Source organism: Delphinus delphis, chromosome 12 (assembly GCF_949987515.2).
Source record: "Delphinus delphis chromosome 12, mDelDel1.2, whole genome shotgun sequence".
NCBI classification, from domain to species: domain Eukaryota; kingdom Metazoa; phylum Chordata; class Mammalia; order Artiodactyla; family Delphinidae; genus Delphinus; species Delphinus delphis.
In genome coordinates this window covers 75897016-75906999 of record NC_082694.2, presented here as the reverse complement: position 1 = coordinate 75906999, position 9984 = coordinate 75897016, and the positions used below count along the sequence as shown (strand labels likewise).

Below are 9984 nucleotides of genomic sequence, written 5' to 3'. Positions count from 1 at the left end.
TTTTTCAGACCGAGCATTGGGGGTCCCTGTTGCAGGTAAGCTCGGCCCAGCTGTCTCCGCGGTCGCTGAGCGCCGGACACAGAAGCCCGAGAGGCTGCGCTCGGCTCGGGAAGGGCCGCGGGCGCCACCGCCTGAGCCGCCGCGCGGTCAGGATGCTGGAGCTGGGGGAGCCCCGCCCCGCCCCAAGCTGGAGAGCCCCCTGCTGCCTGGCCTCTAATTGTGGGAAAACTAGGCGCCCCAGGGAAGGTTCAACTTGTGGAGGGCGGACTCAGATTTCTCCTCCGAAACTCCCCGGGCCTCCCAGGGCGCCCGCCCCCGCCATTCCTGACAAGGCTTTAAAACGGCAGGAATCTTTGCGGGCGTGGAGCCGGGATCCGGGCAGGGGACAGGCCCCAGCCAGAGAATTGTGTCGGGGGGCTCCTAACAGAGGGAGGGATGTAGTTTGGGGGCTTTGGGGAGGCAGCGGTGATTATGTATTTGTAGCCGCGTATGGGGGCCCGGGGGACGGTACTGGCGTGAGGCAGTCCGTGAGGGCGCTTCCTTCCCTCCCCAGTGCAGCAGCAAGAGACCAGGAGGGAGGCTTTTCGTTGGGGAGGTGGGTGACGTTCTCTTCCCTTGGTGGACCCTAAGCGACCCCGACACCCGGAGATGTTGGGATTTCTCACGGCCGACGTATTGGCCGCAGGCTCGGCTTCTTTGTAAACTCGGAGCCCTTCGGAGATGAGGACTGGGGATACTGAGACCCTAAGGCCAAAGTGGAGGAGAAAAGTAAGAAAATATATACGGGCGGGGTCCGCGGTTGCCCAGCACCGGGAGAGAGGAGCGCTGCTCCACCCATCCCAAACCGCTGACGCTAATTAGGGGAAAGTTGCTGAAGTGGGACAGGTCGGCTTGGGCAGCGAAACCCCGCTCCTCTCAAAGAAAGGAGCCGCCCAGTTTCCTACATTTGGGAGGGAAATTACCCATCCTTCAATGCCTGTAAAATAACCGTTTATTTAATATTTTTAAAAACTCCAGTGATAAATGTCCGTTACCGATGGTCAGCATAAAGTGCCAATCGCAATACATCGTCCTGCTCCTAGCCTTCTGCTCGCTCGCGGTGATGCGGCAGCGGAGCCGGGGAGCCGGAGGCCGGGCCCCCTCCAGCCCCAGGGCCCGAGGCCCTCGCCCCGCCGTCGGAGTCCGGGAGCCCACGACCCGCTGCGCTGCAGGAGCTGGGAGGGGCGCTCCCCGGCCCCGCGATCCTGGGGCCCGGCGGCTGAAGCAGATACAGGGATTACACTTTTGCAGGCTCCCAGGGGTGGGGTTGGAGGCGGGAGGAGGGGTTGGAGGCTGCGAGAGAGCACAGAACTTCTTTTCCTCTCCCCTCTCTCTCCGCAGTCAGAGTTACAAGCTTATATGTTCAAAGAAAAAAAAATAAAGAATAAAGAAAACGTATAAAATAACAATAGAAAAAGTAATACTTCTGGGAGAGGCGCCGCTGCGGCTCCGCGAAGCTTTCGTTCTTTTTTTTTTTTAATGCAGTTTCCCTTCCGCCACGTGAGTACCTCCTTTTGGCCAAGAGTTTAGCCGCGTCCTGGGGGAGCCGCCCGGGCGGCCGGGGTCACGGCCCGGGGCGGGGCTCTGGAGTTCCGCGTGCGCCTGGGCCCCGGGGGACGCGTTTGGGATGGGGGAAGGTCCCGGGAGGCCCTCCCGCTGCCCGCCAGAGTCGCCTTCGGCTTCTGGTCCCTCTGGAAGAGGGGGCGGCGTGACCCAGGGTCCGGGTGCCCCGGAGGCTCTGTTTAGCATTTGATCTTGGAGGTTTTGAGCTCCTTCACCTGTGAGTGTAGCGTCTTGTGGACAGCGAGAGTCCTGGACTGGCAGAATCCTTTCCCGCACTCTTGACACTTGAAAGGCTTCTCTTTGGAGTGAATATATCTGAGGGCAAAAACAGACCGAGAATTAACCCTTGCAAAATGACACAATGTTATAAATATTATAAATAGTTATCCAAGATCCCCTCCCACTGCAATGAGGAGCTTGCCCTCAGAAGAAAGGAGGTTTGGGAGTACCTAGTGTGGAGCAGGGCAGTGCCGAGTTTGGGGATAGAGTAGGGAGGTGAAGGAGACACCTCCGTCTGAGCCGTGCACAGATCCAGCTAGGCCGACCCCTGCCTTCCTAACCAGGGCCCAGCATGGCCTTATAAGGCCTGAGTCAACACCGAAGGTGAGTGAAGGGACCTGGGTGGGAATATTTGCTGGAGCTGTGCTGTCCCAAACAGTAATCACGAGCCACATGTGGTTATTAAAATTCAAATCAGGTAAAGCTGAAAAGTTAGTTTCTCAGCTACACTAAGTTGCCCATTTCAAGCGCTTGATTGTCATCTGTGCCACGTATCACTTTTCATCATCGCAGAAACTTCTACTGCACAGCGCTGCAGATGGAGGAAGCTGTGCATGCCTGTCTGGAGCTTGGGTCCTATTCCTTGCATGTTCTCTCCACCCATGCTCCAGGAACCCATCCCTGAGCTTTGTTGGTTTCCTTCCCGATCTGGGGGAATCCCAGAAACTTAGGAGGCTTGGACTTGGTAGGGGGTGGGTCTCCTGAAACTCAGCATTAGGGAGGAGGCTGGTGGGACAGAAGCAGACAGCCAGCTCTCTTCTGGGCCACCCGCAGTACCGCACCTGTGGTCTCGTAGGTGGTCTTGCCTCCGGAAGGCTTTGTGGCAGATGTTGCAGGTGTAGGGCCGCTCGTCCGTGTGCGTCCGCTCATGGATGAGGAGGTTGTAGGACTTAGTGAAGTGGCGGCCACAGAATTTGCAGACGAACTCCTTCTTGGTTTTGGAAGGCAGGCGTCCCCTCGTGGGCTTCTTTTCTGGGGACAGCTTGGTCACATCCAGGAGGGCACCCAGCCCACCGGCGGGGGACCCGGGACCCTCTCCCCGGCCAAGCTTGGACGGATCTTCTTGCGTGGCCGCCAAGGCCAGGTTGGCAAAATCAAAGCGCGGCTTGGTCTTGAGCGCCGCGGGGCCGCTGCCTCCAGCGGTGATCTCAGGCTTGGGCTGGATGACGTGAGGGAACCAGGGGAAGGCGGGCAGCTGGAAGCGCGCGTCCACCAGGCTGGACACGGCGCCGGGCACTTTGGAGAAAGAGGACCGCGGCAAATGCATCGCGGGGTAGCCCAGCGTCCACTGGTGCAGGTGCACGGCATGCAGCGCACTGAAACCATACAGATTGGGCAGGTGGTCCGAGGGCACTGTGGGCAGGCCATTCACTGCCTGAAGAAAGGAGTAGTTGGTGAGCTGCAGAGATGGGTGGATGGGCACCGGTGCTGGCAAGGTTTTGCTGCCCATGGCCGTAGTTGCAGTATGTTCTCAATCTCGATCTGCAAGGAAAAGAAGAGGGGAGGGGAGAGGAACAGACAAGTTCAAGGTAAGTGCCCTCCTTCTGAGTTCCAGCCCAGCCACACCTTCTCTGTCCCCCAGAGCCAGAGCTGGGAACCTAAGACCCCACCCATGGAGCTCACTGCCCTCACCGAGAAGACAGGAACCCTCAAAATTGCAGGACTCCTTCCCAATGGCCTCCAGCAGAGACACACAACTTGATACAGAAACCAAACTAAATCCTATGCAATGCGACCAACTTAAAATGAGTCCACAGTGTACATGACACTGAGAAAGGCATAAGCACAGGGAAACTGTCCTGTAAAGACTTACATCCAGGCAAGCCTGAGTCAACAGAGAATTACACTCTCCTGTAAAGATAACAGAAACTTGGAAGCACACTTACACATTCATGTGCAGATAAACAAATACAGAAATGCATGCTGACAGATAAACACAGACTCACACATTCTGAAGCAGAGTTGACAACAAGGTGCAAAGATAAACTGCGACAAGCAGTACTGTGCTACTAAACAAAATGCAGGGAGGAGCGCTCGCACACACACGGGATCACACCGTACCTACAAAGAGCTCCACAGACAGCACACGTACAAACGCCCACGAATCTGCACATCTCCCAGCTCCTGTGCATTAAGCTGTACTAGCTGACCATCAACTTGGCTTCTAGAAGCCATGTCATGTTTCTCCTTACAACTCTCAACGTTGACCTCAAATTTGCTTTTCTGTATCGCTATTAACGAGCCCTTTTGACACCACCCTCTCTGCAGCTCCTTGCGGACTGACTCCCTTCCGCAGCCCTTGGGGATCACCTTTGTTTCAGCAAGGACGCTAACAGCCACATTTATTTACTCACTCAAACATCTGCAGTCATGTACAAGGGGGCTTCAGTGCCCTCCCTACCCCATAGGAAAGGGGGGCAGGGTCTTGGGGCTCTCGGGATGTTTGTGCGTGTGGTGAGCACCCCCTCCCCAGCAGATGGGTTTGCCTATGAGTAAGAGCATTGAGGCTGGGCCTCAGCTGCTGTGGCCTACGCACCCTCCAAATGCAAGGCCAGGGAGCTTGAGCAAAGCCAAAGGGGAGTCATGCTGATGTGACAAACAGTCTCCTGGCCTTCTTGACTCTTGGTCAGGGTCCCTAGCCTCCGTGGACAGGTCTAGACTCGGCAGACAGACCTTTTAGGTCTGTGCCTCCCAGACACTCCTAACTCGGGTCTGTCCAGTGGAGGCAAAAACAGGGAGAAAAAAAGGTGGAATTACACAGAAGACCCTGGGACGCTCAAGTGCCGAACTCCATCTCAAGAAGTCACTGGGGAGCAGGTGCTTGGGACCCGCTTCTCCTTGCCTGTCTCAGTCCCCTGCCTCCCCCTTCTCCCTTTACTCCTTATTTCCCCTCTCCTCTTCCTCAGATCTTTCCAACCTGCAGCAGGTCCGCATCCCTGGTCTTCCCAGGCCCCTGCTCTGTTCCCTCCTTCACAGCACACACTGACACCACCCAGACAGCTTCTGAAGCCTCGCTTACCCTCAGCCCAGGCCCCTCAGGCTCAGGCTGCCTTCCACTACAGGGAAGCTTTTAATGTGAGGGCAGTGCTGTGCTGTTCCCAGGAGAATTGAGGACAATATTGACCTAGATGCCCTTCCCCCCTCGAAGCTGTTGGGGAAGGTCACTCTCGGTGTGGTGGGCCCTAAGGAAAGAACCTCTGCTGGGGGTGGAGGGAGCAAAACCCCGAGAGCCAGCAGAGATGTCCTCACGCAGGTTAAATCGAATGAAAACCAAGTCGGACCGCAGCAATTTATTTGGCCTGGAGCTCAGGGAGGCACAAATCTGGGTGGGAGTGCGGAGCGAGGACCCCGGCGGCGGAGCCCTGGCCTCCGCAGCAGTGTTCTCCATTGCGTCGATCACGGGTCGCGCCAGGGACAACCCGAGACCCTCCTACAGCGTTGAGACACGGCGAAGCAAAATACGAATTGGGCCAGAGAGAAAGCTGGAGCCTGTTTGGGTTGGGAAGGGGGAGGGGGGAGAAAGGAGACGACTCGCCGACTTCAAAGGTCTGCCCAAGAGTTAGGCGAGGTGAGTGCTCTTTGATTTGCTGTCACCTCTCCTTCCCCTCCCTGCGCTGGAAATCAGATCCTTATCTCTGGCTCCCCGGGGCCCGCAGGGCGCCGCCCGGGCCTCCACTTGCTCCCCTAGTGCTCGGCCTACCCCCGGCGATGGCGACAGAGCGCTGGGCTGCACCCGAGCCCGGACCGGCTCCGTGCAGGGTCGGGGATCCCACCAATCCCTCGTGTACTAACCTGGCCTCTCCTCGCCCACCCCCAGGAGCAGAGCCCTTGGGCTCGGTAAGGGGAGCGGGCGCCTGCAGCCGACACTGCTCTTGGGAGCCAACCTTAACGGGCTATCTGCCCAATCTCGCTTCCCCCGACACTCAATTTCTTTTTCTCAGGGGCGCAGTCAGTTTATTTTCTGCCACATTCCGAGGGCAGGGTTCCCCAGGCCCTCGTCAACGATTTTCCCGGGGACGAAATTCGTTCGAAACGTGGCTCTCTACACTAGTAGTCCCAAGAATGGGCCGAATTCACTATTCGGTTTCAGGCAGTCAGCTAAGAGAAAAACACAGTCTCACACTCCCCTGTCCCGCCAGAGAGGATGAGCAAACGCCCGGCCCCGCTGGCTCCCGTTGCCCTGACACCGGAACCCCAGCGTGAAGGCTTTAGATCTTTAAAAGCAAGAGAAAACACCTCTCCCCAGGCCCGAGGCCAGGCATCCACTCGGTAAGGAGCTAGGACCTCGGGACCTTGGAGGTGCGGGTAAGGGTGCTGACCACGCGCATCAAACGCCATTCGCGCTTCCCAGCCCGGATCCCCGCGCTGTGCAGACACTGTTTCCCTCGTGCGACAGAGCGCCAGTCCCGGGTCTGCAGCCAACCCTATGCTGGGCATTAATGAAGTGTGCAGAGTCTATTAAAGTAGTTTATTCGGGGCTAATTGAGCGTGAGCGAGTTAACTGCTTGCATTAATGAGGACAGAGCGAGCTCCATGAGCTTGCGCCTGGAGGAGTCTAGCATCAGCCCCAGAAAATCATCCTTGACACAGAATCCCCATCACGTGTGGTGACCGGCGTCCGGACCCCTGGCGAAAGGACTGACCAGCACGGGACACTTCTGTTTAATTCTCGCAACGAACGAGATCGAACGAACCCTTCGGCTACGCGGCCATCACCCCTGCATTTAAACGCCTGCTGCATCCTCAGCGATCTGCTCCCCAGTCTTATTGAAATCGCAATTACTTCTTGGAACCTCGGATAGAACATCTACTCACTGGTCGCCCTCCATCCGTTCCCCCCGCCCCCCGCGTCCTTGCCAGCCCCTCTCTTCTCTAGGAGGCCATGAACCTGAGAGATTAACTAGCCTTGCACGTGGTTTCTGTTCCCAAGAGCCAGCGCGCAGCTCTTAACCCGGGTGAAATTTACCAAATTGTGGCAACAAAGAAACCCTCAGCAGCTACACTATACTCCAAGAGCCTACCCCGCTACTGGCCGAGATGCTGAAAAACGACTGGATGTGGGTTTTCATTCCTCTTATCAGAGAAATTTTGGGGGAGAAATTAGTTCAGCAGGCAGTCCGTCACATCTTTCCCTCTCTTCTCCGGCTCCCACCTTCTCTCCTGAAGGGAGACAGGCACGGGAGCAAACGAATCCTTCCCTTCCAAGCCCGAAACTGAGGACATCCGCGGCTCCACAGTGTTTCCGCTACTGCGACGTGCGGGTCTCTGATTGGGAAGTAGTGTTCGCGCCCCCTGCGTGCTCCCCTGCACCGGGACAGTCGCGGGTTACGCTCCAGGCCTTGACCACACAGAGCAATCATCGGATAGAGAACACCCCGAAAGCAGAGCGCAAGTGCGAGGCGGCGTCAGGCACGCGGCCCTGCGCTCCCGGGTCGGGCCGGCCTCGTACCTGAGCGCAACTCGGCAAAAGACAAACGCTCACGAAAGCGCGACCCGGCGGGGGCATGCACCTGTCCCTGGCGCGGGCGCCTGCGGCTGTAGCCATCCATCCGCTCCCTCTTCCTTCTTCGTCAGCTAAGGTAGGTCAGGTTGGGCTCGGCGCGCGTCTCGGGAGAGTCTGTGCCCGCTTTAGTTGCTTCGGTTTCTTAGAGGGGGGGGCCACAGGCTGACTTCCGAAGTCCGCGAGCACCTCGCCTGGGATTCCGCGAAGCCCGGCCGCGCTGGGGGCAGTAGTGGGGACCCGCCCCCTCATTTCCCCGGGGTCAGAGGCCGAGGACTTCTCACGCGAAGCCCCTGAGCCAGCACCCACAACCGCCCAGGACTGCAGCTGCTCTCTCGCTTTCACAATGGTCCTGCAGCCTTCGCTTGGCGAGAGGAGCTTCTTTCTGGGACACAGAGAGAGAGGAGACACCCGCCGATCGGTGACAGGGGACCCGGGAGTCCTGCCCGCATTCCCCTCGCCGAGCCCGGGCGCCCAGGGCTGCAGTTACCTTATTCCGCTGCGGTCCCGGCGCTGCGCGCGTCTCTGGGGCTCCCGTTGCGGGGGACCCGGGAAGCCAGAAGCGCTAGATTCCACAGCGTCCTGGCCCCTCTCCGGCTGCGGGGACTCCGAGCGCCCGACACGCGGGAGCGCTCAGCGGCCCCGGAGTCCTGTCCGCCCAGGGATGGTGAACTTCTCTCGGGGCTCCTACGTTGGGTCTGAACCCGGTGCGGCTGAGAACGTACTGGGGAGAGACCGAGCTCCGACTCACTCACCCCTTAGCACCGAGCCGCCTACTTATTTTAATCCACCACCCTCCCTCCTCCCTCCCTCCCCCCTCTCCTCCCCTCTCCCCCTCCCCCCTCCCCTTGCCTCAGGATTCCTCCCCTCCCTCCCCTGCCCCCTAACCATCCTGCCCTGCGCATGCGCACTGAGAGAGAAAGTTTTGCTGACCCGGGCAGCCGACTGTGGCAGAGGCGCTCGCTTGGCCCCGGCCTCCCGGGAACTGCGTCCCCTGTTCTTCAGTCCTGTGCGACCCTTTCTGCGTTGTTAGGCCCACGAGATCCCCCCAGGCGCGCTAGAGGAAAAACAACCTCTAGCTGATGAAACCGGGCTGAAACCGCGCATTTCGCAGTCCCCTGCCTTGGAGCCTAGGACACAGCCTGTGCAAGGTCGGGGTAGGCGGGGGCGGTGCGTCGGGATCCTGGCGCCTCTGTTTGGGCTCCAGCGCACCTCGGCCCCTGCTGACTAGCCTCTTCTCCCAGAATCCCTTCTGGCGTGGAGCATCTCCTGGACATCCGAGAGTGCTCCGCGCCAGAGCGGTAACCCAGACCCCAATGCCTATGGGTGACCCCAAACCCTGTGTTGCGGAGTTCGCTAGAAAGATTAGAGGCGGAGGATGGGGCAGGGAGTCAAGAAAGTTATTTCCCGAGGACCCCAAACCTTCTGGGATTCACACCCTCTAATCATGTATTCATTTATTTTAGGAGGATGGGTGAGAGTTTGGAGGATGAGCTGCACAGGCACGCGACTCAAGCTGAAAAGTTCTTCAGCTCCAGGACCTTTGAGTCCAAGGGATTGGTTCAGGTGGAGTTTGTGATCTAAGTGAGGGTCAGGGTTCTGGCTGCAAGAAATTCTGTCTTCACTGCTTATGCTTTAAGAAGGAGAGTACTTGTACCTTCTTCACTGCCTGGCTCTGAGAGCTGACCTCCAGCTGACCCCAGCCCAGATCCCTCCCCGCCATCTCTCTGGAACAGCCAGCCCTGGGTCCGGAGGAGGGGCTGGTTTCTGGGGCTTGGGTGAGTCCAGATTCACACCCCTACACTCCTGGGCTTTGCCCCCAAGACTGCTGCTGAATGACCCCTCTGAGATCTGGAGACTGGATCCTGGCCTCAGTGGGTCTCTAGCATATTGGTATTGTGTGTCTGGAAGAAGCTGCCACTCTGTCCAGATTCAGTCTGCAAGTCTGAGCTGACTTTTCTTTTTTTTTTTTAAGACTCTTGGTTCCCTGACCTAGGAAAACGGTAGTGGAAATGCCCCCCCAAAAAGGAATAATTGGAGGACACCCTGGTCTTACCCCCAGGCCTTTAGAACAGAACCTGGCCTCCAGCCCCTAGGTAACTTTGTCTTGGGCAGGGAGGAGGAAAAAGGGATGCAGTCTTTGCCCCAGGGGACTGCATTCACCCCCTGCAGGTTAGTGCTAGAGTAAGGGACCCATGTAAGTTTGTCTGTGCAGCTGGAATCCTAGCAACTTCCAGCATGGAGCGACATTCTGGCCCTTGGGGGGCCCCCTGGGGGGCCCCTTGGGAACAGAAGGAGCTGAGATCACTCCCTCCCCTGAGATTCCAAGGCAGCAAGTGCCAAGAGCAAGGAAGGCTGGGAGGGCAAGTCCAGCAGGGCATTCCTGGACAGTACCGGCTTCCACCTCGCGCCAGGGAATCGGTGTGCACAAGGCTCAGGCTCTCCTAGGAGACCAAGCTTGGCACCTTTTATTACCAGCAGTGAAAGAATCCACAGAGGCCGCCGCAGTGGGCCATCTGGCTGTCCAGACCACTTAGGAAACGGCCCCTAGGAAGAGGACATTCAGGTAGGATGGAGCCTCCTGGGGTGTACCTCTCTTGCTC

At 58.2% G+C, this 9984-nt stretch overlaps 1 protein-coding gene across 1 annotated transcript; it reads right to left on the bottom strand.

The window, feature by feature from the left end:
• Window positions 1-868: 868 nt before the first annotated feature.
• OSR1 (odd-skipped related transcription factor 1) lies at window positions 869-8055 on the bottom strand. The gene is given in 4 exon segments (XM_060027626.1): window positions 869-1804; window positions 1806-1917; window positions 2664-3363; window positions 7872-8055. Coding segments are annotated over 3 exon segments (981 nt in total). The 5' UTR covers window positions 3332-3363; window positions 7872-8055; the 3' UTR covers window positions 869-1603.
• Between the last annotated feature and the right edge of the window lie 1929 nt (window positions 8056-9984).